We start from the raw sequence: 25,546 nt of genomic DNA, 5'->3' as shown, positions 1-25,546 counted from the left end.
AAAAAAGGAAAGAAAGAAAGGAGAAAGAAAAAGAAAGAGAGAAAGAAAGAGAGAAAGAAAGAGAGAAAGAAAGAAAGAAAGAAAGAAAGAAAGAAAGAAAGAAAGAAAGAAAGAAAGAAAGAAAAGAAAGAGAAAGAAAGAACATGCTGCCACTTTTACCCACTAAAGAGGAACTGAAGTTGATGAGAAGAAAAAACCGCCAGCCGCCTCCCGGTCTCCTTGGAGACGCGGTCTGAAACCACCTGAGCGGGGGACGCCCATAAGCCTTACTGCGCATGCCCACCGCCTTCCCGGTGGAGGGCGGGTGCAGTGCGCATGCCCGCGTCCGGGTCAGCGGGTCAGCGCGTCTGACTGGCTGCGGGGCCGCGGGGACTCGCGGTAAATGGCGCTGGTGGCGCGAAAGTTGAGTGTCGGGTGCGCAGAGCTTTCGGGGCGATGTGTAGCGACTTCCACAGGGCTGAGTCTGGGACGCAGGTGAGAGGCACCGGGATGGGAAACGAGAGAGCCGTGAACCAGGGCCGCGGGCGGGCGAGGGAGGCGGCGCGGGCGTCCTGGCCCGGGGTGGGGGTGGCGGGGAGGGAGAGCCGCGCTAGACTCCGGCGCTGGGGCCGCCCCCGCCCACCCTTGCCCTTGGAGCCAGGCCTCAGGGCCTGGGAGTCCCGCGAGCGGACCCGGAGGAGGACACCCCCGCCCCGCGTGCACGGATAGGTGTGAATGCTTGGTCTCCGCCCGGCAGCTTGACGGTCCGCACCTGTCGCACGTTCGCTGCGCTTGGAGGTGGCGAGCCGGGCGGGGGAGGCTAGGAGGGCTTGCCGCCTGGAGCAGTTATGGAAGTTTCTCTAGGACAGGCGGCTTTTTCTGGAGGTTGCTTCACCTTGCCCCCTAGTCTCTGCGTCTCTGCCTCCGGCTTCCATCCCTCGCTGCCCCATTTTGCAGTTCCAGCCTGAGTACCTCCGCACCCGCGCCAGCCATTTGATGCCCTGCAAGAATGGCCTCAGGAATTGCACCGAGAAGTATCAGGTGCTTACTGTGTGTCAACCGCTGGTCAGGGCATCCGAGTAAGAAACAGAAGAAACCACTTCTGCCGTTGAACTAGCGAGAGAGGCCGACTTAAAAAAAAACAATTGCAGTATGTGCAGTAAAGCGTGCTATTAGAAGGGCAGGCATCGCGAAGACCAGTCCAGGAGGAGGAGATGACTGGGATTTTATGAACCATGTGAAGTTGGTTTGGCAAGAGGGGGTGGCATTCAAAGCAGAGACTAGCTGTGACGTGGGTTGTGCGTTAAGTTAAGCAAGCACACGGCTCATTTGCGGGGACTGCGGGTAGTGGCGTGTGGTTGTATCGCTGCTGCGGGAGAACAGGGTTGGAAAGTAAGTCCTGAGACGGAGACAGGTGGATCATAGGTTAGGGAGAGAAGCAGTACCCTCAGGTGAAGGGCCCCACAATATTTAGGCTTTTCAGGCCAGTGGGGGTTCGCTGTTGCAACTACTCCGCCCTGCAGTTCTAATGTGAAGGTTTCCATGGAGACGTACACAAATTTGCTTGGCTGTGTTCCAATAAAACTTACTTGTAAACTTTCGGATTGGTCTGCTGGGCCCTACTTTGCTGATCCCCGCTCCGTAAGAGTGGAGCCGCTGCTTGTATAAGAACCACTACCGTTAGAGCCTATTTTTAAAAAATGTTATCTATTTGAGAGAGAGAGACAGCAAGCCTGAGCAGAGGAGGGGCAGGAAGAGAGAGACTCCCAAGCAGACTCCGTGCTGCCAGCACAGAGCCGGAAACGGGGTTCCATCTCAGGAACTGAGATCATGACCTGACCCGAAATCAAGAGTCAGACGCTTAACTGACCGAGCCACCCAGGTGCCCCCAAACCTTACTTATTTTAAATGATCATTTGAAACCAGGGTTAAACTCAGATGACTTTTGCCATGAGAACAAGCCTAGTATCCAAAAAATGGGAGGCCTGCCATGTCTGTATGGAGGTCGTGAGCCAGGTTGCCTGGCACCTGTTACTTTGTGGAGTAGGAAGGGGTAGAGGGGAGAGTGGGGAGCTAGGCAGCAGGTGCTACTTGATTCTTTTTCCTTTTTGTTCACAACACCAGCTAAGTGAGTCTCTTTTCCTTTAAGCGTTTTTGGGCACTCTGTGGCCAGTGCTTAATTTATTTGAGCACTGTTTTCTCCCTTTGCACTTTATGGATTCTACTCACAGGCGTTGCGTTGAGGAAGATCTCTGAAGTCACAAGCCATCCCAAGAAACTGAAGCACTACTTTAAAATTTTATTTATTTATTCATTCATTTATTTTTTTGCTTAAGATGTTTATTGATTTACTTTGAGAGAGCGCGCACACGAGCAGGGGAAGGACAGAGAGAGAGAGAGGGAGAGGGAGAATCCCAAGCAGGCTCCACGTTGTCAGCACGGAGCCCAACGTGGGGCTCGATCTCAAACTGAAATCATGACCTGAGCCAAAATCAAGAGTCGGACTGAGCCACCGACTGACTGCCTGAGCCACCGGGCATCCCATACTTTAAAATTTTAATTCACTACAATTACAACTTTAAAAAATAGCCAACCATTCCCACATTTTGTGAGTAGTAGGGAAAAGACGTTTCATACAGGGTCTTCCAAGAAAATAAAGTTGCAAAAAATATTTTAACAGATTCTAGAGATGGAATTAATAGTGGGCCAGATGGTGTGAATGGAAAACTTATAATGAACCCTTGATTTATTTTTTGTTCGGTTTTATTTATTTAAGTAATCTCTGCACCTAACGTGGGGCTCATATTCAAGCACCTGAGATCAACAGTTGCACGCTCTTCTGAATGAGCCAACCAGGCGCCCCACTGAACCCTTGATTTAAGGACAAAGCATTTGACTACAATGTAAAAGAAAATAATTCATTTTTTACTTTGCCTACTGTTAGTCTTTATTCTTTTACCCTGTTTATTCTTTTTTTTTTTAATGGTTGTTTTTTTTTTTTTTTTTTTTTTTTTTTTTGGAGAGAAAGAGTGCGCATATGTGAGCGAGCAACCTTGAGGTCATGACCTGAGCCGGAATCAAGAGTCTCAACCGACTCAATCAAGGGTCAACCGACTGAGCCACCCAGGCGCCCCCTACCCTGTTTATTCTTCTTAACACTTACACACCTGACATTTTATATTGATTTAAGGGTCATGAGAACAGACTTTGTTGTCTGTTGAGTTTACTCCTTTAGTCCCAGTGTTTGAAACAATATTTAGCCCAGAGTAGGCACTCAGCAATTGTTGCTTCGGTGGATAAATTTCCTGTCTTTCTCCTCTTCCCTCTCCCCTCTTTCTGCCTTGCTTCTTCATGTGTCATTGAGAAAAAAATTTTCACAGGAGCTCCCTTATTCTTTCCTGTTGTCTTTTCGTTACTGATTTCTAGTTTCCTTCCATCATTGTCAGCGAACATACTCTGTATGATTTCAGTTCTTTTAAATTGGTTGAGGTTTGTTTTATGGTCCAGGCTGTGATCTGTCTTGGTGAATGTTCCATGGGCCCTTGAAAAAAAAAATGTATGTTCTGCTATTGTTGGGTGGAACGTTCTATTTATATGAGTTAGATCTTGTATTGTTCAGATCTTCTATCCGTGCTGATTTTCTAAGTTTATCAGTTGCTGAGAGGGGACTGTTGAAGCCCCAACTGTAATTGTGGGTTTGTCAGTTTCTCTTTTCATCTGCATTAGTTTTGTTTCGTGTATTTTGAGATTCTGGTAGACATGTACACATTTAGGATCATATGTCTTCCTGGGCGATCAAGCCTTCTATTCATCCTGCAATTTACCTCTATCTCTAATAATTTTCTTCATTCTGAAGTCTATTTATCAGTTATTAATGTAGCAATTCCTGCTTATTCATGAAGTCTGTCTTGATAATCTATGTACTATTTCTCTGAATTCCCTCCTTAAAATAAAAAATATTTCTGCTTCTAAGAAAGTGCAACTTCTGCACTTAGGTTACAGATTCCTTCCATCCCATTCCTCCTCAGGGACCTCACTGCTGCAGAGGTTCCCACTCTTGTGGTGGTTTTTCTGTCTTCTGGATTTTTAATCTTCTTCTCCACCAATCATTTCCATCAGCATCCTAACATAAAACGTTAACAACAAAGCAGAAAACCTCCCTAGATGTTCATGCCCCAGCCAGCCCCAGCCAGCCCCATCCCGCCCCAGCCCCCTCAGCACAGCAAAGAATTTGTGCTCTGTGTCTGTACTTCCTTATCTCCCATTCACTCTTTAGCCCACCGATCAGGCTTCTGTCTCCCAGTGTACCACTGAAGGTTATCAGGCCAACTGTTTTGGCAAATGCTCATTTCTGAGTGCTCTCTCCTTTTAGACTGAAGTATAGGAACACGGCAGAATGGGTACTACCAATCGACAAACTGTCGGGAGGGATGAAGGAGATGATCCATGCCTTTCTAGTATCTGCTCTTAAAATAACCCATTAGGAAATCTCTCCTTCCTTGGGGAAGAGAACGAGGAGGTGGGAGAATATGCCAGAAGCGTTTCTCCAGCAGAGTTCCTCACATGCAAGGTGAGGATAGTATTCTGCCAACATTAAGCTCCCATAATTTTGATTCTGTTTCCTTTCTGGGACCTTGCATATATTTGATTTTTTTATCTAAATGACAATTTGAAGCAGTTTGGCATAACTTCCTGATGAGGTCTGAAGAATGCACTTAATGGAATTACTAATTTGTGGAATGTCATAAATTTAAAATTTAGTTCTTACAAATCAGCTAGAGGTTAATGCTGCTTACACAACTGTCAGAATGGCTAAAGTCAACAACACAGGAAATAAAGGGGGCTGGCGAGGGTGTGGAGAAAGGGGGACCCTCGTGCACTGTGGATGGGGAATGCGAACTGTGGGAAACAGTATGGAGGTTCCTCAAAAACTTAAAAATATAACTACCTTATGATCTAGCAGTAGCACTACTGGGTATTTTCCCAAAGAATACAAGAATGCTAATTCAAAGAGATACATGCACCCCTATGTTTACAGCAGCATTGTTTACGATACCCAAGACCGAAGCAGCCCAGGTGTGCGCTGACTGATGAGTGGATCAAGAATGTGTGTGTGCACACAATGGCATGTTATTCAGCCGTAAAGAATGAAATCTTGCCATTTGCAACAACATGGATGGAGCTTGAGAGTATAACGCTAAGCTAAATAAGAGAAAGAAATACTGTGTGATTTCACTCACATGTGCAATTTAAGAAACAAAACAAATGAGCAAAGGAAAACGAGAGACAAACCAAGAAACAGACTCTTAACTGCAGACAACAAATTTCCGGTTACCAGAGAGGAGGTGGGGGGGAGGTGGGTGACACAGGTGATGGGGGGATCAGGGAGTGCCCTTGTCCTGGTGAGCACAGGGTCATGTATAGAAGTGTTGAATTACTATATTGTACACCTGAAACTAGTATAATGCTGTGTGTTAACTAACTGGAATTAAAAACTTAGGAAGAAAAAAGAGGGCGCTTGGGTGGCTCAGTCGGTTAAGCGTTTGACTGGCTCAAGTCATGATCTTGTGGTTCATGAGTTTGAGCTGTCAGCATAGAGCCCCTTTCGGATCCTCTGTCCCCGCACTCTCTGCTCCGCCCCAAAAGAAACACTAAAAAAATATATATTTAAAAAGAAAAAAAAAAAGCTTAAATTCTCAGGTGTATATATGGAAAATTTTGCTTGACTTTATTTTTCCTTTTCTTATAGGATAATTGCTTTTAAAAAATATCAATTAGAACAGCACCAGCTCTTCATGGAATATACTTAGAAATGATGGGACTTAACAATATAGTAAATTATTCAGCAGTTGTCTTTGCTGTATAATCTAGACAAAAGCTTGATTAAAGAGCCAGGCCTCGTACTCTGCCCTGAAGGACCGTTGAATTTTCAAAGTGGCGACGGAGTCTCGTTTCACCTGGGAAAAGAAATTGGTCCTCTAATTTGTGGGATGGCGTAATGGCCCAGTTTTGCATCCGTCACATGTATGTTCACGTTCCTGCTTTCCGTTGCTTCCTTATTCCAACTCTTCTCTTACTTTCGCTATGTTATAAACATTTTTGCCTGAATTTCCTCTACGTGTAAGTAGTAAAACTAAGGATTGTATTCAGTTTTTAGGTAGAAGTCTAGGCCTGTTATGGAGCAGGGGTGGGAATATTTGGAACCAAATATTTGGAATATTTGGTTTAGAATGATTACTTCTTTAGGTAGCCTTTTTTTTTTTTTTAATTTTTCTGATGTTTATTCATTTTTAGAGACAGCGAGAGAGAGAGACACGGAACATGAGTGGGGGAGGGGCAGAGAGAGAGGGAGACAGAATCTGAAGCAGGCTCCAGGCTCCGAGCTGTCAGCGCAGGGCTCGAATCCAGGAACTGTGAGATCCTGACCTGCCAAGGACGCTTAACTGACTGAGCCACCCAGGCGCCCTTTCGGTAGCCTTTTATACTTAACTGGTTTGAAACCCTACTGCAGACATTTAATTAGAAAAGGTCGGGGGAAATGAGCCTTTATCCAAATGCTTCATACATGTATGGATTTACCTTAATGTCATTCATTTCTGGTTACTTTGATCTTAAGTTGTTCTTTCAGCTCTTTATTTTTTTTTAATGTTTGTTTATTTTAAAGAGAGAGCTAAGAGTGCAAGCAAGGAACGGTCAGAGAGGGAGACAATTCGAAGCAGGTTCCAGGCTCTGAGCTGTTAGCACAGAGCCTGATGCTGGGCTCGAAGTCGGGAACCGTGAGGTCATGACCTGAAGGAGCCAAACCCACTCAGCCAACTGAGGCACCCAGGCACCCCAATTCTTTCTGCTCTTTAAACACATCTGTATGGGGGGCACCTGGGTGACTCAGTTGGTTAAGCATCCAGCTCTTAGTTTCAGCTCAGATCATGATCTCACGGCTCCTGAGTTTGAGCCCCGCATTGGGCCCTGTGCTGACAGTGCAGAGCCTGCTTGGGATTCTCTCACTGTCCCTCCCTCTCTGCCCCTCCCTGCTCGCTCTCTCTCTGTCTAAAATAAATAAAAACTTTAGAGAAATAAAATTAAAACATCTATATGGTAGGTATTCTGCTTATCAGGTATTGAAGATTCTAGGTTCTGATGAGTGTGTCTGAAATGGACTTTGGTTAGTATGAAGAGCTTTGATGATAGGCATAGAATACTCATGGACTTTGGTAGAAGTTTATAGACAGTCCTAATACAAAAATGGAAATAGTTTATGAGGCTTACGGGGCGCCTTGGGTGTCTCGGTCAGTTAAGCATCTGACTCTAGATTTCTTTGGCTCAGGTCATGATCTCAGAAGCCCCACGTAGGGCTTCACTGGGCTTAGGATTCTCTCTCCCTCTCTCTCTTTGGCCTTCCAGCATGTGCTCTCGTGTTCTCTCTGTGTCTTTAAAAATAAACATTAAACAATTGAAAAAAAATAGTTTGAGGTTATTTACACTCCGTCCTTCCCAAGCCTGCCTACCTATACCTTTTTCACCTTTAATTTAATAGGCAACTACTGAGTTTCTGCCGAACATAAAGCATTTGGACTACGTGGTGAGCCGAAATAGATTCTTTTCCTCTTGAGCTTTTATATCCAGATGAGGGAGACAGGCTGGTAATGTTTCATAGAAGGAAGCAGCCTTGAAGAATGTGTATTATTTTCACCTGTTCAGTAGTCTAGGCTTTAGAAATTTAATTGGGAGAATAGGGCAAGGACATTCCATGCAGAAAGACAAAAAAAAATTTTTTTCTGTATCATTTTGCATTTAAGAGAACTATAAATAAATTTGCATGTACATTTTGCATTTAAGAGAACTATAAATAAATCTCTCATTCAACATTAAAGTTGCCTCCCACACAAGAAAACTGGCCAGAAGACTGAAGAAAAAGGCTGACAAGTCCAGCTTGTTGTGAAATGGCTTGTTTAGGGGACTTACTGATGACGCCCTTCTCAGGCACAAGAGGAGTGAATCTCCCGGCAAAGTCACCTCCCTTAAGACTTGCTTTTCTAGCCCTGGAGGTTGGGAGTCCTGCTGAGGGACCACCCAAGAGGAGAATGTTTAATGTATGTGTTATAGATCTCCAGGGCAGATGGAGGAAGTTATGCCCCAAGGGTGTACTTAAGGGTGTGGTTAAACCAAAGGAAAGAATGTTGGGAGGGTGCTGTGCTCCGGGAGGTTCCCGGTCGCTGACTGGTCCTCAGGGTGATTTCTCCAAGATGGCTGGTTAGTCTGGTTCAAACACCTTCGCGGCGCCCTGCATTTCTCTTGTAGCACCTACAGTACTTTATGGCACTTTTGTAACCTTTTGACTTTCTCCTATTAAGTTCTTTGAAGACAGGAACTGTGTCTGCTACGGCTTTGTGTCCCCAACACCTTACTCAGTTCCTGGGACACACTTGACTTGGCTGAGGTGTTTACCAACGGGTACAATTGAGTACTGTGCCCCTTGCAGGCTCGATACTTGTTATGGTAATAATGCTGCTGTTGAAAGCATTTAGGGCTCCTTGTTAGCGTCGGAGAGGGAGTACTGAACGGAGATGGCTTAAAGAGGCCAGGTGATTGCCTAGATGGGGTCTCCGACTGGTTTGATCTGCCTAGTAGGTCCAAAAAGTATTTCATCTCTGTACTCAGATTTTATTAGACTCCGCGATACTGACTCTGAGGCGCTGTAGCACACAATTCCAGGCTTTGGGAGCCAAAAAGTCTCTTTTTTTTTTTTTTTCCAACGTTTTTATTTATTTTTGGGACAGAGACAGAGCATGAACGGGGGAGGGACAGAGAGAGAGGGAGACACAGAATCAGAAACAGGCTCCAGGCTCCGAGCCATCAGCCCAGAGCCTGACGCGGGGCTCGAACTCACGGATCGCGAGATCGTGACCTGGCTGAAGTCGGACGCTTAACCGACTGCGCCACCCAGGCGCCCCCCAAAAAGTCTCTTAAATCTTGGCTCTGGCAAATACTAGTTTTCTCATCTGAAAAATAGAATGATAACAAACAGAGGTAATGTAACAAAAGAGATAATGTATATAAATTATGTACTACTGATACACAGTAAGCACAGATAGTAGCTATTATTGGTTAACTATTGTTATGATAATAAAACCTGGCATATATTGATTTGCAAGCCAAATGTCAAATCTGTCAATTAACAATATTAGTCAAACTGCCAGATAGATTCAAGTTGTTGTGTCCACCGTGCATTCTTTCCCAAATAGGAAATTAGGCCTCAGTAAGATTGCTGAGGGAATCAAGAGAAATAGTTGAATTATCTTCATGGCTCCCATCACCATGCTCTGATTGCCCAGTGTGTTAATCTTCCCTGAAAGGATTGAAGTGTCATTTCTAGCAGAACTTACTTGCGTTCCCTTTACCCTGGACACTTACACTCTTTTTGCCCTTCTGAATACCTTGCTTCTTTCTAACTCCTTAACTCTGGACATCGTTAATTTTGATTTTATAATGGATTTATGTCAGTTTGTAGGGTGTTTTCTGCCTAGGTTTGGATGATGTCTCGTCCCATAAAATGGCTTCTATAAATTGTTAATATTACTTGTATTTGTATTGCATTTATAAGGGTAAATCTCTTTCCAAGTTCTGAGCGGTAATTTCCCTATACTCTGCTTTGGCATTGTAAAACATTATTTTGAATATTTTCGATAGTGGAAAGTTTTCATCTTTGAACATGAATTTGATTTTTAAAAATTTTTTAATGTCTATTTATTTTTGAGAGAGAGGGAGAGAGAGAGAGAGAGAGGCGCAGAGAGGCAGAGAGAAAGGGAGACACAGAATCAGAAGCAGGCTCCGGGCTCCCGATTGAGCAGCAAAGAGCCCGAGGCGGGGCTTGAACTCACAAACCGGTGAGATCATGACCTGAGCTGGAGTCAGCCACTTAACCGACTGAGCCACCCAGGCGCCCCGAAAAAATGAATTTGATTTTTTAATAACAGTGGAAATCAGATGCAAACTGGCTAATGTAGCCAATTTGGTAAGAGGGGTAATACCATCTTTGCCCATGAGTCATGCCAATATAAAGCTTTCTTGAATACTTTCTTACAAGGAATTCTCAGAGGCGAGAACTCTGAAATATTTTAAGCAATGATAATAAGTAAATATTCTCTGCATAACTTCCTAAGTTAATCGTTCTGATGAGCATGTTAGTCATTTGTATACATACAGTTGTTTTATGTGTTCCATATTGTCCATGAAAGTTTCTCTTATTCTATTTTTTTTTTTAATGTTTATTCTTGAGAGAAAGCGTGAGCAGGGCAGGGACAGAGAGACAGAGGGAGACCCAGAAACCCAAGCAGGTTCCAGGCTCTGAGCTGTGAGCACAGAGCCTTATGCAGGGCTCCAACTCAAGAACTGCGAGATCATGATCTGAGCCGAAGTCGGATGCTTAACCCACTGAGCCACCCAGTTGCCCCATTTCTGTCTTACTCTTCAGGCAGGACTCTCAGTTTTCTAACTCCGTGGTTCTTGTACTTTTTGGTTTTAGGAGTGCATTGCACATTTAAAAATCACCAAGGACTGGGGTCCCCGGGTTGCTCAGTTAACATGTCTGACTTCCACCCAGGTCATGATCTCACGGTTCATGAGTTCAAGTCCTGAGTCTGTCTCTGCTGTCAGCAAGGAGCCTGAAATGTGGTGAGGAGTGACGGCATTTTATGTGTCTGTAAATCTCTTTAATGTCCGGCTTAATGAAAGTTAAACGGATTTTCATCTCTTCTGCGTCCGGTCTATTACTGTGTGTTTGGTTAAAGTACATGATGACTGGGCTCTCACAGGTTCATAGTTGGAAAAAGGAGGAGTATTTGAAGGTCTTTCCAGATAATTATGGATTTTCTTCTTTGATGCCAAAGTACCAAAACTTGACCAGTAGTAGTTTCCTAAAAGCTCATTGCAACATAGAATATAAAATGTGTATCAGGGAATTCTTCATACATTAAAACCATTGATTGGCCTTATGCTCGGAGTGAATCTTTTACCCAGAAATGATCTGACATCATGCCCTGGTCATTTGGAAATAACCGCTTCAGTGGATTACACAGACCTTTCAAGGACTGATGTGTTGAATGATTGTTTTAAAAACCACATTGAAACACTGGTGACTTCAAAAAGGACCATAAGTGTTGGGAAGCCAGCTGTCACGGTCATGGTGGTGGATAAGTTTTCCAAAATTTAAATTTTATCATTGGCAACAAATACTGTCAGCTTTCTTAAGGCGACTGGCTTCCTTTCTAATGTCTGCCAAGTACCAAAGTCTGTATAATCGTATTTTGTCTTTTCTTCCTTTCAAATACAAGGGTAGTCTATGAAAAAAGCATCCAACTCAAATAATCCACAAAACTAAGTGATTTTTCTAGAGAAGAAAACAATTGTATTTCAGTTTGGAGCAGAAGTCCTTTATCTGTGTGTGAAGCTGGGCCTTTGCTGCAGACACAAACCACAAAGTCTCGGGCCCCTGAGACTGCACCCGCCCTGACACGACTTGCAGGTTTGGGGTTCCCCAAGACCACCTTTAGGTGTAGCAGCTGGCTGGAAGGACTCAGAACTCACTGAGAGCTGTTACATTCATGGTTATGGATTACTGCAGGGAAAGGATGCAGATTTGAAAGCAGCCCAGGGAGATGTCACGGATCAAAGTCTAGGGGAATTCCTGATGCACACCCTCCCGGTTGTCCTCTCCTCGTGCGCTTGCGGCCAGTGCCTAGTCCTCCCAGCAACATGTGTGACAGTCTGGGGCTCTCTCCCTAGATGCAGGCGAGCAGCTGACCTCACTGTCCAGCCCCTCTGATACCTGAGGTCAAGTTGACCCAAAGCCCCACCCTAAGTCACACTTTGAGACTATCTGATGGGGCATAAGGCCCGAGGTAAAGACGCTTCTATCTGGAAGGATATTCCTAGAGGCTTAGGGATGACCTCCCAGGAGCCAAGGGCAAAGGCCAGACCTCTCTTTGGTCAAGGTTAAGTTCTTTACTGCTAGCGTGCTGCCCCTGTCATCACAATAATTTTTAAAGTACCCAGGGGTCATGATTTAATGGAACTAACACTTTTTGCCGCCTCATCAAAGGCATTCTTAGGTAAAACTAGTGTTGCTTGTTTTGAGGGTTTTTCCTGTGAGTGGTTGGACAGCAAAGTCTCTGCGGCCAGGCTGTCTTCTCCATCCCTGCAGTCTGCATCTTACCTGCTATGGTGCAGGGTATGTAAGAGAAACTCAGGAAGTAGTTGCTAAATTAACATAGAGAACCCTTTGCTTGGTGAAGAGTGAATGCTTTTGTTCCCATTTGTGATCTGCTCTTTTTTGTCTTTTGTTGTATGGAAGATTTGTCAAATCTGTGCTGATTCCTTAGAAACTTGAGAATCCACTTTGATTACATTTCCCTCTTTGGCATTTAACCCAGTCACAGTTCTGCTTGCCGTCTTCCTAACTACTTGGTGTGGGCACACCTCCTCCAGATGAGTGTGACAGACTCCAGCCTTCTCCAGAGCTGCTTGTACTCTCAAATCCATCCCTTGTAGCCACCAGGATAATCTGATGATATGATAAGCAGATGATGATAGCTGGGACCCACACGGTGCTTCCTCTATGCCAAGCACTTTTTTTTTTTTTTTTTTTTTTTTGTAACACCCTGACTCCTCAACAACCTGGGCTGGGAGATAGCTGTTACCACTTTCCTGATGAGAAGGCCCCAGCCCAGAGAAAGGGGCTAACAGGTCTGGTTCTGAAGTCCCAACTGTTCTAGAATGCTTCTCACTTCGCAGCTTAAAATCCCTTGCTCTTGTCTCAAAACCAGAGAACAGGCTCCTAAACATGGCATCTGCGGCCTTCTGTGATCTGACTTTTGCTCCTTTAGGACTTTATTAATCTCCTGTCTGTTTCATGTTACCAGCTACAAGCTGTAGCGGTCCCACATCTGTGTACAGTTCACCTACCAGCAAAGTGTTCCTTATCGCCTCCGCGCCTCTGCACCCTGGCTGATGCACTTGCGCTCGGTACCTGCCCGAGCTCTCTTCACCTAATGAATTCAGGCGGGAGCGCCTCAAGTGCGTTTTTTCTCACTTTCGCCTTTGCCCCCTCCTCCACTAGACGAGGAATTGGCAGTATCTTGGGCAGACACATTAAAAGCTGGTATCTGTCTAACGCGTGTGGTAAGTTTACTGAGAAAGGAAATTATGACACGTAAGAAAGGTAAATACTTGGCAGTTAGCAGTTGGTCCTATATCCCAAACTATACTGGCGGCTCCTTTGAAGACAGGGCCTCGTTTTATACCATCCGATATTTGGTACATAAAGAATGAAGTGTTTTCGGAGCACCTGGGTGGCCCAGTCGGTTAAGTGTCCAGCTCTTGGTTTCGGCCCAGGTCATGATCTCACGGTTCCTGGGATGGAGCCCTGAGCCTCCTTGGGATTTTCTGTCTCCCCCGTCTCTCCCTTACTGGTGCACGCACGCACCACCCCCGCCCCTTACTTGTGCACGCACGCTTGCTCTCTCTCTCTTTCCCAAAATAAATAAATAAAGTTAAAAAATGAATTATTTTCTGAGTAAATGACACAATTTTTCTCCTAAATTGTATTTGCTATTTCTTTTTTTTTTTTATTTTTTTTTTTTTAACGTTTATTTATTTTTGAGACAGAGAGAGACAGAGCATGAACGGGGGAGGGTCAGAGAGAGGGAGACACAGAATCCGAAACAGGCTCCAGGCTCTGAGCTGTCAGCGCAGAGCCTGACGCGGGGCTCAAACTCCCGGACCGCAAGATCATGACCTGAGCTGAAGTCGGACGCTCAACCGACTGAGCCACCCAGGCGCCCCTGTATTTGCTATTTCATAATTTCCTTTAAATCCTCAAAATTAAGTGAGTTTTTTTATAGACTTTTGGAAAATTATATAATGTAGATTTCTAGGATTTTATATTTTTAGATAATGAGTTTTCTTTCTCTTTTTTTTCTTTTGCAAGCTCCTTGCCCGACTTGAAGGTAGAAGTTCCTTGAAAGAAATAGAACCGTATCTATTTGCTGATGAAGATTCATCTGTCCATGGTAAAAACAATCTCCAACCAAAATAGTGGCATAAATTGTCTTCTAAAACGTGTATTTTCCCCACATATATTCATTTGTGCGTACATACCCCTAGCAAGTGGATATATGGATTAAACCGTAAAATTAAAAAGTGAGAATTAGCTCACGACAGAACACTTTCAAGTCTTTGTTATCTGTGTCAGAGATGGAGTTTGACTCATCTTTGGTAAATCTTGAGAATCAGTATTGAGCTCTCTTATCCCGACACACATTATTTGTGGGAGTTTTGTTATTACTGTATTTTTTAATTCTTTAGAACTTTGAGAATCACAGGAAAGTCCTTTGGTACCCCAATGTCTGGTGATATTTCTACAGAAGGGAAAAGACGTACCCACTCTTCCCACAGCACGTCTACACTAGGGACACTTAGAAAAAAGGTTCTGTGCTTGGGTCGTTTTTCTCTTTTAATGTACGAGCTTTGTAGAGCTATAATTCACCCGTTTAAGTGTAGAACTTAATGATTTGTTGTATTCTAGTATTCAATTATGTACCTGTGACCACACTTGATTTTAGATTATTTTCATCACCCCAGAAAGAAACCCATGCCTATTGAGCAGTCACTGCCCACCTCCTCCCATGTCCCTCAGCCCTAGGCAACATTTTTGGACTACTTTTGGACTCTAGGTTAGCCCTTTCTGTATATTTCATATAATGGAATTATACAGTATGTGTTCTTTTGTGAATGGCTCTGTCACTTGGCATCATCCTTCCAGGTTGTGTCATAGTGTGGCATGTGTCAGTAGTTCTGTTTACTGTTGAGTAAAATCCTGTTGTGTGGGGTATGCCACGTTTTGTGTATCCGTTCATCAGCTGATGGACATTGGGTTGTTTCTGCTTTTTGGTCTTATGTGTAATGCTGCTGTGATTATTTGTGTACAGGTTTTTCTGTGGATATGTGTTTTCAGTTCTCATGGATAATACCTACCGGAAGGATTGTTAGGTTCATGTGGCAACTTTTTGTGGAACTGCCAGGCTGTCTCCCAAAGCAGCTGCCACCGGTGGTGAAGTTTAGAATAGTTCCAGTTTTCCCACATCCTGCAAACAAAGGTTATTATTCTCTGTGTTTTTAGTTATAACCTTCCTAGTGAGTATGAAATGATATCTCGTTGTGGTCTTGATTTACATTCCCTGACAGCTAGTGACATTAAGCCTCTTTGCATGTGCTAATTGGCAATTTGTATGTGTAATTTGGAGAAATGTCATATCTTTTGCCCATTAAAACAATGGGTTGTGTTTTTATTATTGACTTATATAAAAAGTTGATCTTGATGGTGTCCATTGAAGCACAAAGTTATTAATTTTGGTGAAGTCCAGTTTATTTATTTTATCTTTTCTTGCTCATGCTTTTGGTACCGTAGCTAGGAGGTCATTGGCTAATCCAAGGTCAAGAAGATTTACAGCTTTTTTGTTACTTATTTCTGTTTTCATTCTTTTCTGATCGGAGAACACGCTTCTGTGATTCAGTTTTTTAATTGATTTGAGATTTGTTTTATTGCAGAAGAAATTTGGTTTATCTTGAAGAATGTTAGATGTGCACTTGTGTATATTCTGCTGTAGTTGGATTGTTTTCATGATGTTTTGGAGTGCTGGTTGGTTTTTAGTGCTGTTTAAGTCTTCTGTTTCCTTGCTGATCTTCTGCCTAATTTTCTATCCATTACTGAAAGTGTGTATTGACGTTTCGAACTATTACTGTTGACCTGTTTATTTCTGCCTTTATTTCTCAGTGTTGCTTCATATATTTGGGGGCTTCATGTACTCTTGGGCACTTGTATGTTTGTTATCATACCCTATTGATGGATTGATTCATTTATCATTATAAAATGTTCTTTGTCACCTCACCCCCGTTAGGGTGGCTACTGTAAAAAATAAATAAGTAAGTACGTAAATAAATAAATAAATAAGTGTTGATGAGGATGTGGAGAAATTAGAACCCTTGTGCACCGTTGATGAAATTGTAAAATGGTGCAACCACTGTGGAAAACAGTATGGAGTTTGCTCAAAAGATCAAAAATAGAACTTCCATACGATCCACCAATTCCACTTGTGGGTACACCTCCAAGAGAACTGAAAGCCGAGTGTCGAAGATATTTGCATACCTGTGTTCATAGCAATACCGTTCCCAGTGGCTAAGAGGTAGAAGAGACCCAGGTGCTCACCGACAGTGAATGGATAAGCACAATGTAGTCTGCGCAAATCACAGAATATTATTCAGCCTGAAAAAGGAGGGACATCCTGTCACATGCTACTGCATGGAGAAACCAGGAGGACGTGCCAAGTCAAATAAACCAATCACAAAAAGAAAAACGCTGCGTGACTTCACGTATATGAGGTATCTAAAGCAGGCAAATCCATAGAAACAAAAAGTAGAATGGTAGTTACCGGGGGCTGGGGAGAAAGGAGGAAAAGGGGAGTTGTTTAATGGGTACATAGTTTCAGTTTTGCACCATGGAAAAGTTCTGGAGATGTTTCACAACAATGTGAAACACTTAAAAACTGTTGAGATGCTCCCGTCGCCTGGGTGACTCAGTCGGTTAAGCATCTGACTTTGGTTCAGGTCATGATCTCACAGTTTGTGGGTTCGAGCCCAGCATCAGGCTCTGTGTGGACAGCTCAGAGCCTGGATCCTACTTCAGATTCTGTGTCTCCCTCTCTCTCTGTCCTTACCCCACTCGATCTCTCTCTCTCTCTCTGTCAAAAGTAAACGTTGAAAAAATGGTTAAGAGAGTAAATTTTATGCTGTCTTTTAACACAATGGAAAACAAAAATGCTTGTCTCTAATAACAATTATTTTTAAAAAAAATTTTTTTTTTTTTCAACGTTTATTTATTTTTGGGACAGAGAGAGACAGAGCATGAACAGGGGAGGGGCAGAGAGAGAGGCAGACACAGAATCGGAAACAGGCTCCAGGCTCTGAGCCATCAGCCCAGAGCCCGACGCGGGGCTCGAACTCACAGACCGCGAGATCGTGACCTGGCTGAAGTCGGACGCTCAACCGACTGCGCCACCCAGGCGCCCCTCTAATAACAATTATTAAAGTGTGTTTTGTCTGATAGTAGTATAGCCACATTAGCTACTAGTTAACTGTTTATATGGTATATCTTTTTCTATCCTTTTATTGTCTATTTGTGACTTGGTAAAGTGTGTCTTTTTTGCTTCTCTTCCACCTTTACTGTCTTCTTTTGTGTTAAATATTTTCTAGGGGCACCTGGGTGGCTCAGTCAGTTAAGCGTCCAACTTCAGCTCAGGTCATGCTCTCACGGTTTGTGAGTTCAAGCCCCGCGTCCCGTTCTGTGCTGACAGCTCAGAGCCTGGACCCTGCTTTGGATTCTGTGTCTCCTTCTTTTTCTGCCCCTCCCCTGCTCACCCTCTGTCTTTCTCTCTCTCTCTCTCTCTCAAAAATAAATAAACATTAAAAAAATTAAAAATAAAGTATTTTCTAGCATACCATTGTTATTCCCAGTCATTACTTTTATTTTTTTGAGTTATTTTCCTAATGGCTGCTCTGAGGATTACCATTAATCCTTAATATCTTAATTTAAAATAATTTAATTTAAATTAATACCACCTTAATTTCAGTATTTTATAAATGCTTTGATGTATAGCTCCATTTCCTCCCCTTCCTTTGTGCTGTTACAAATTACATATTTATACATTGTATGTCCATAAACACATCTAAACTTATTTAATTAAAATAAAATTATTACTTATTGCAATAAATTAAAAAACCATTACAGCAAAGAAATTAAAATGCATTATAACAAATAAATAAGTAAATTTATTACTTAGTGTAATTGTTTCTTAGATAAGAGAAAATAAGTTACAATTCTAAAACATATTTATACAGTCTTTCATATTTACGTATGTAGGTGCATTGACCTGTTTTGAATTAATCCATTTGGATTCAAGTTGTCTACTGTCCTTTCGTTCAGACTAGAAGGCTCCCTTTACTGTTCCTTGTAGAACAGATCTGTTAGCAAACAATTTTCTAAACTATCAATAATAAAAGACAAATTTTTTTTTTTTTTTTTTTTACGTTTATTTATTTTTGGGACAGAGAGAGACAGACCATGAACGGGGGAGGGGCAGAGAGAGAGGGAGACACAGAATCGGAAACAGGCTCCAGGCTTTGAGCCATCAGCCCAGAGCCTGACGCGGGGCTCGAACTCTCAGACCGCGAGATCGTGACCTGGCTGAAGTCGGACGCTTAACCGACTGCGCCACCCAGGCGCCCCAATAAAAGACAAATTTTGATCAAACATGTTAGAAAATGGGACTTTCTCTTCTATCAGGAAAGATGTTATTAACTTGGACCTTACGAAATTGACATTAAAACATGGGTTCTCGAGGTGCCTGGGTGGTTCAGTCGGTTAAGCGTCCAACTTCACTCAGGTCATGATCTCACAGTCCGTGAGTTCGAGCCCCGTGTCGGGCTCTGTGCTGACAGCTCAGAGCCTGGAGCCTGTTTCAGATTCTGTGTCTCCCTCTCTGTCTGACCCTCCCCTGTTCATGCTCTGTCTCTCTCTGTCTCAAAAATAAATAAACATTAAAAAAAAATTAAAAAAACAAAACAAAACATGGGTTCTCAGCACCACTTACGCATTTGAATATTACATTTGTAGAAACTTTTTTTTTTCAATTTTTAAATTAAAAAAATTTTTGTTTTATTTTAGAGAGCGTGAGCAGGGGAGAAGGGCAGAGGGAGAGACGGTAGAATCTTAAGCAGGCTCCACAGCCGGTGCAGAGCCCGATGTAGGGCTCGATCCCATGACCCTGGAATCATGACCTGAGCTGCAACTAAGAGTCAGATGCTCAACCAGTTGAGCCACGCAGGCGCCCCTAGGTTTGTAGAAACTTTAGAAACACTGTCATGTTCAGTCACTGACAGAAGAGCTTACTTAAAACCGCCATGTATGTGATAGCTGTAAACTAGTTAGATGAACACTCCCTGGAGCATTGGCACACTCAGGCCTGGTATCATAAGGGTCATTTATCAATAAAGGTAGTTTATCAGAAACTGTACAGGGAAGCTCAAGTCGAAGCAGTAAGAGATCTGGGATTATAGAAATCTCCGATGCTGTTGGAAACATTTTTAAATGTTTTTTTGTAGTAACTTAGTGCTATATACCAACTCATTACCTCTTCAGTACTGTAATGATTGTAATCTGCAAATTCAACATATTTGTTATACAATTAGTAGATTGGTACCAAGACGATGTATTTTTTTGCCTTTTCTTTTTTATCCTTATTTTGAAGGATCTTTAGATTCATAAACTCACTCCGACAGTCTGTTACCGAGATCCTTTACAGCGTTCTATTTGTGAGAGCAACTATCAAGGCCAAACCATCCAGATTTTCTGATTTCGTTTAATTTGTCAAGTGCCAAATGGTAGAGATGTTTTTTGGTGTGTGTATGTGTTCTGGGGGGTTTTGGTTTTTTTGGTGTTTTACTGCAAGTTGTCATTCCCAATACTTGGAGTGGACAAGGTTATGATTTCTTTTGTAACAGCTCTCAGGAATAGTTGAGATAGTGACTTCAAATATAGCTAAAAGGACTGTGTCCCCTGTGTAGAACATAATTTTGGGGAGCACCTGGGGATGATGAGGGGTGCCTGCGTGGCGCAGTTGGTTAAGAATTTTGCTTTGGCTCAGGTCATGATCTCATGGTTTATGAGTTCAAACCCCACCTCGGGCTCTCTGCTGTCAGTACAGAGCCTACTTTGGATCATCTGTCCTCCTCTCTCTTTGCCTCTCCGCCACTTGTGTGCTCCCTCCCTCCCTCCCTCCCTCTCCATCTCTCCGTCTTTCCCTCTCAAAAATAAAAATGAATATTAAAAAAAAGTTTGGCATTGTTAAAAAAAAAAGATAATGCTTGAATATTATTTTTGATGTGATTAGACAGTAAATGTTTATAAAACCAGGGAAATTGACATCAGTTGATCATTAAATATATTTGTAGGGAATCTACAACCTTAATGATAATATTTATGTGTAATTTGCAAGTTTGCAAGTTTTATTTCCTTAGTTGTTATAAATGACCTTTTTATTTGCTTTGCTATTCTGTAAAAGAAGAGTGTTTTTATATAACTGTTAATAATCTCCTAAGCAAGGATTTCGCCTTAAGCTTTGTCTCATTTCAGTCATGCCGAACCAAGGATCTAAGGAGTCCGTATTCCACGTCTTGTATTTCCTAGTAATGTGTGCATTTAGCAAACCTTGTTAAACCGTGTAAGTAAGTGTCCTCAAAGACTTACTCCTTTGAGTTATGCTGAAAGAGGTTTCTGAGCACCAGCTGCTGTCCAAGAAAATATTTGGCAAGGTTTTCTATTCTGAGAATTCCAGAACTATGCAGAGACAGTTCACAGTTACCCTCTGCCAGTGTCCTGTATTCCTATCCCCTGTGGGGTCTCTTTCCCCCACCTTTTAAAAAAATTTTTTAAAAATGTTTATTTATTTTTGAGAGAGAGACACACACACACACAGTGTGAGTAGGGGAGGGGTAGAGAGAGGGAGACGCAGAATCTGAAGCAGACTCCAGGCTCTGAGCCCGACGCAGGGCTCGAGCTCACAAACAGTGAGATCAGACCTGAGCCAAAGTCAGGGATGCTTAACTGACTGAGCGCCCCGGGGTCTCTTTCCTTTTGCTTCGGAATATGTTGCCTTTCTCTCTCAACTTCCGTTGTTTTCATTTGACTCTCCGGTCTCATGAAACTGCTACTGAATATTTTTACTTTTTAAAGAAAAAAAAATTTTTTTTTTTAATTTTTTTTTTCCAACGTTTATTTATTTTTAAGACAGAGAGAGACAGAGCATGAACGGGGGAGGGGCAGAGAGAGAGGGAGACACAGAATCGGAAACAGGCTCCAGGCTCCGAGCCATCAGCCCAGAGCCCGACGCGGGGCTCGAACCCATGGACCGCGAGATCGTGACCTGGCTGAAGTCGGACGCCTAACCGACTGCGCCACCCAGGCGCCCCAAAAAAAAATTTTTTTTAATGTTTATTCATTTTTGAGAGACACAGCGTGAGCAGGGGAGGGGCAGAGAGAGAGAGGGAGACACAGAATCCAAAGCGGGCTCCAGGCTCTGAGCTGTCAGCACAGAGCCTGACCTGGGGCTCGAACCCACAGATTGTGAGATCACGACCTGTGCTGAAGTCGGACACTTCACCGACTGAGCCACCCAGGTGCCCCAAATATTTTTACTTTTTAAATGAATGTAAACTGTCGTATTTTTCCCCTAATTCCTCGCATGTCCCTGCCTTCCTGCAGCCTGATTCCTTGTCCTTGCTGCACTCCTGGAGCACCCTTCTATCTGTCTTGCAACTGTCTGGTTTTGAAGTTTGGTTCATAATGTAATGTTTATATTAAACGTGCTTTTGCAAACTACACCTTTACTGCTGTCAGGTAATTGTCCAGGACCAATTCAGCGACCTGTTCCTGAACTCCCCTCTGCCATTTTTTTTACTTTTAGAACTTTTGTGCTGCATTTACTAGGATTTAGAACTGTTTCGTTTTCTTGAAACCTTTTGTGCTCTGTGTCATTCTCCTCCTAATTTTTCTATTAACTTTCTGTTTTATATGTCTTCATGCCAACTCCTCTAACCGTGGATGTATCCCAGTAATTGGGTTTTTGGCCTCTTTTCTTTTGGTTCACTCTCATCTACAAGGAGAGAGAGCTTTTTGTTCTCTGTGTCTCTGTGGCTTACTCAGATTGGTATGTCAGCCTCTTATTACTGTCTTAAATCTTAAATCCTAGTGGTTGTAAGACCTTTTTATTTTGTGACACCTAGTGAACGTAGCATTTTGAAAGCTGAATTCTGTTAGGATATTTATGTGATTGCGTGAATTAAAAACCCTGCTTTGCTTGTGTGGGTGCTTCCAGGCCTGTCTCTGAGAAGAACCTGTAAATCGCTACCTTAGCCTTGCTCTTGCCTTCTGAATAAGCGAAGGAGGCTGAGTGGCAGCCGTGCCTGGGCCAGGGACAGTCGGCAGGAGGCTGGACTAGCACTGGACGCTCTGTTCCTGTTCTTGTCTCCTGTGTTCGTCTCTTGTGTCGAGCCTTGGGCCTGGGCCTTTACACCTGCCGGGTTCTGGTGACCAGTGTCTCCCTACCAGACTTGCTTCCTTTCCTAATGCCATCTTCCAAGGTTGACATTTGGGCCTTTAACCCTCACCAGATCGGGACTTCCATTTTCATTTTTTAGGTGTCTCTCAAGAAGTTCTCCAAAAGAAAGTAATCTGATGAAATGCATTCAAAAGGTACTGTGTTTTGTGCCGGAGATAGAATAGACAAGTCCCAGCCTTAAAGTAGCGTACAGGAAATACGGTGACGTAAATAGTCAAAACTTGGATAGCGTGATAACCGTGGTGATGGAGGGTTATAAAGTTCGCTTTCTTACCTCACAGAATTGCTGTTAGGATCAAACGAAATATCACGAATTGTGCCTTTTTATCTGTGAAGTGCGGCAGAAAGGTTGGTGGCCGTCGGGCGGCCTCTTCCGCCTTCTCTTCTGGGGAAAGGACAAGGGAAGGTTCAGCGCAGTCTGGTGCTTGGTTTCCCCACCATGTTTCTCTGTGGTTCGTTGTATCCTACAAGCCGTTTCGGGTGAATCTTGCTTAACTGTGTTCTCGACGTTCCTTCACTACCGTTGAGATCTATTCCGTGTTAATGTTTCGTCTAGTGGCTGTAGTCTGTTCTCTGTCTGTAATGTAGGGCAGTAAAAAGCTTTATTTGGGAGTAAGGGCAGGATTTCAGCTTAGCTCCTAAGTCATATAGTAGGAGAGAGTATTGAATAGGATTTTAGTCACTGTGTTAACATTCAGCAAGAGCATTGGTGAACGATTGTTGTTGTGAAAATAGTTGTGTTCCTTGAGTCTGGAATCTTGGCAGGGTGGATGGGTGAGGGGGAATCTTTTTAATTTAAATTTTGAATTGCAAGTTGCGTGTAAGTTTATAGTACAAACTGGCTGAAGTTTTATGCTACCTTAAATATGGTATACTGGTAATATGCTAGATTTTTTTACACACTTTTTGTGAATGTTCCAATTTACAATAGTTGGTAGTAATAATAGGAAATAAAGTAACCAGATTCTCAGACTGTGTAGTTTGCTTGGGGCTTAAGAATCTACTTTTTATTTTATTTTATTTTATTTTTTAATGTTTGTTCATCTGTGAGAGACAGAGATAGAGCATGAGCGGGTGAGGGGCAGAGAGCGAGGGAGACCAGAATCCAAAGCAGGCTCCAGGCTCTGAGCCATCAGCACAGAGCCCGATGCGGGGCTGGAACTCACAAACCGCGAGATCATGACCGAAGCCCAAGTCGGATGCTTAACCGACTGAGCCACCCAGATGCCCCAGGAATCTACATTTTTAACACAGTGTTTCCAATTATGTGGTTCAACCATAAATTACACAAACTAGCCAGAATTGGAAGGCCATTGTTCAGAGTGGATTTTGAAAAGCTCTGGAGGGCAGGACCGTTTCCCTGAGTGTTTAATTTCCTCACTGAAAGAGAGTTATTGGAACCTATATAGAAAAGGATTTGGAATCTTTAAAGTCCAGAGTGGTTTACTTAATTCAGAATGCTAGGAAAATAATTTACAGTGCAGATGTCATGCCAGCCGATACCGTTTCAAGAAATTCACGTAGCAAAGAATAACTGATGGCATTTGGGAATGTGGAGGGGCGTTTTCAGTTGAGGGAGGCTATTTAGGCCTGAGGGCCGTGGACCCTTCTAGCTCCACATGCACAGAACCGCACGCGGGAACTGTTCTCCCGTGACGCCGGGACTGTTCTAGCTGCACGTGACCTGATGGAGACTCAGCGTCCTCACATCACAAGTGGTATGGAGGCAGGCCCCGCGTAGCCGGCGTGGGCTCCGTATTGTCCTCAGGGCCTTGGGCACCTCCTCTCCTCCTGCCTGCCGAGCTCGGGGTACCCCCTTCACCCTCACTGCCTCGCCTCCAGCGGAGGGAGCAGCAGGGCAGAGGTGGCAGGCACCTGCACGAGCCAAGCGGAGCTTAGGAACCCAACAGAAATCTACTCGGGTCTCAGCGGCCACAACTGCGATACCTGCTGACCCCTTTGCCGGCGATGCTGAGAAAAGTCGTTTCTAAATTGGGCATGCTGCCTTTCTCCGCCCCGTAAACCGAGGTTTTACGCTTACGGGAGAGGAGCCCACGGATATTGGGTAATCAGCTACCGGAAAGGGCGTGTGCCGTAGTGATCAATAGATTTTTGAAAGACCCTCGGTCTGTGGCACTTTATCCTTCACTCCGTGGTGTCACCAATTCCAGGGCTCGTGAATGGGGACCCACAGGAGGTCTCCTTCGGCGCCTGTCAGCCTTGTCTTTCTGGTTTTCACGTTTCCTTGATGCTAATTAGTAGCCAGCTGCTTTCTCAGAGGCGAAATGTAATGATTAATTTCCTTACTGATGTGTGTTTGCTCATATGGATCCATTTGGGCACGTGGATTTAGATTTTCTTTCACATTCCGGCAAACGTCTTTTTAAACATTGGTGCAGATTTTCATCTTGTAGCCTTTTGTGCTGCTGCCTTTTTTTTGACTGGCGTTTTTAAATTTTACACAGGTGACATTCTTGAATTTCATGGTCCAGAGGGAACCGGAAAAACAGAAATGCTTTATCACTTGACAGCGCGGTGTGTGCTTCCAAAATCGGAAGGCGGGCTGGAAGTAGAAGTCTTGTTTATTGATACAGATTATCGCTTTGACATGCTCCGGCTCGTTACGATTCTGGAGCGCAGACTGTCCGGCGGGTCCGGCGGGTCCGGCGGGTCTGAAGACGCGGTGAAGCGGTGCCTCGGAAGGCTCTTTGTGGTCAGCTGTGGCAGCAGCACGCACCTGCTCCTCACCCTGCACTCCCTAGAAAGCACCGTCTGTGGCCACCCTTCCCTCTGCCTTCTGATCTTGGATAGCCTGTCCGCCTTTTACTGGATAGACCGCGCCAACGGAGGGGAGAGCGTTAACTCCCAGGAGTCCGCTCTGAGGAAGTGTTCTCAATTCTTAGAGAAACTTGCACACGAGTATCGCTTAGTTGTTTTTGCAACCACACAAAGCCTAATGCAGAAAGCCTCCGCCTGGACCGAAGGGCCTTCCTCGGCCGAAGCGGACTACAGGCCCTATCTCTGTAAGGCGTGGCAGCGGGTGGTAAAGCACAGACTGTTTTTCTCCAGACCAGAGGATTTGAAAACCAGCAACCGGTTTTCTTTAGTTTCACATAATTTAAAAAGTAACAGTTTTAAAAAGCATGTTTTTATTATTGGAGAAAGTGGCATTGAGTTTTGTTGATACGTATCACAAAATGGTGTTTTCCGGGATATTATACAAAATTGAAAAAGTCTTAATGGGCTAAAATGATTTGATTATAAGGTATAAAACTCTGGGAGAATTAATGTAAATGTTTCTATACAGAATGGATTTTTTTGTTCCAGAATAGATTTCTTTC

The 25,546-nt window shown here is 43.5% G+C and overlaps 1 protein-coding gene across 1 annotated transcript; it reads left to right on the top strand.

Moving 5' to 3' along the window:
* Positions 1–390: 390 nt before the first annotated feature.
* On the top strand, positions 391–25,524 carry XRCC2 (X-ray repair cross complementing 2). Its single transcript, XM_047096526.1, has 3 exons — positions 391–474; positions 13,964–14,045; positions 24,671–25,524. Exons 1-3 carry the CDS (start codon positions 436–438, stop codon positions 25,387–25,389), a joined length of 840 nt encoding a protein of 279 aa, XP_046952482.1. The 5' UTR covers positions 391–435; the 3' UTR covers positions 25,390–25,524.
* The last annotated feature ends 22 nt before the right edge of the window (positions 25,525–25,546 follow it).

The sequence above is a fragment of the Lynx rufus genome, unplaced genomic scaffold, assembly GCF_022079265.1.
Source record: "Lynx rufus isolate CCGP_SWC_20201006 ecotype Redwood Valley unplaced genomic scaffold, mLynRuf1.p SCAF_4, whole genome shotgun sequence".
Taxonomy (NCBI): Eukaryota; Metazoa; Chordata; class Mammalia; order Carnivora; family Felidae; genus Lynx; species Lynx rufus.
This window is presented reverse-complemented; position numbering and strand designations above follow the sequence as displayed.

Excerpts from the sequence above, each read along its gene's own strand:
- XRCC2 (XM_047096526.1), top strand. The coding sequence starts at position 436 with ATGTGTAGCGACTTCCACAGGGCTGAGTCTGGGACGCAG. Across the intron at positions 475-13,963 it reads GGGCTGAGTCTGGGACGCAG|CTCCTTGCCCGACTTGAAGG; the intron begins GTGAGAGGCACC and ends TTCTTTTGCAAG. Across the intron at positions 14,046-24,670 it reads TGAAGATTCATCTGTCCATG|GTGACATTCTTGAATTTCAT; the intron begins GTAAAAACAATC and ends AATTTTACACAG.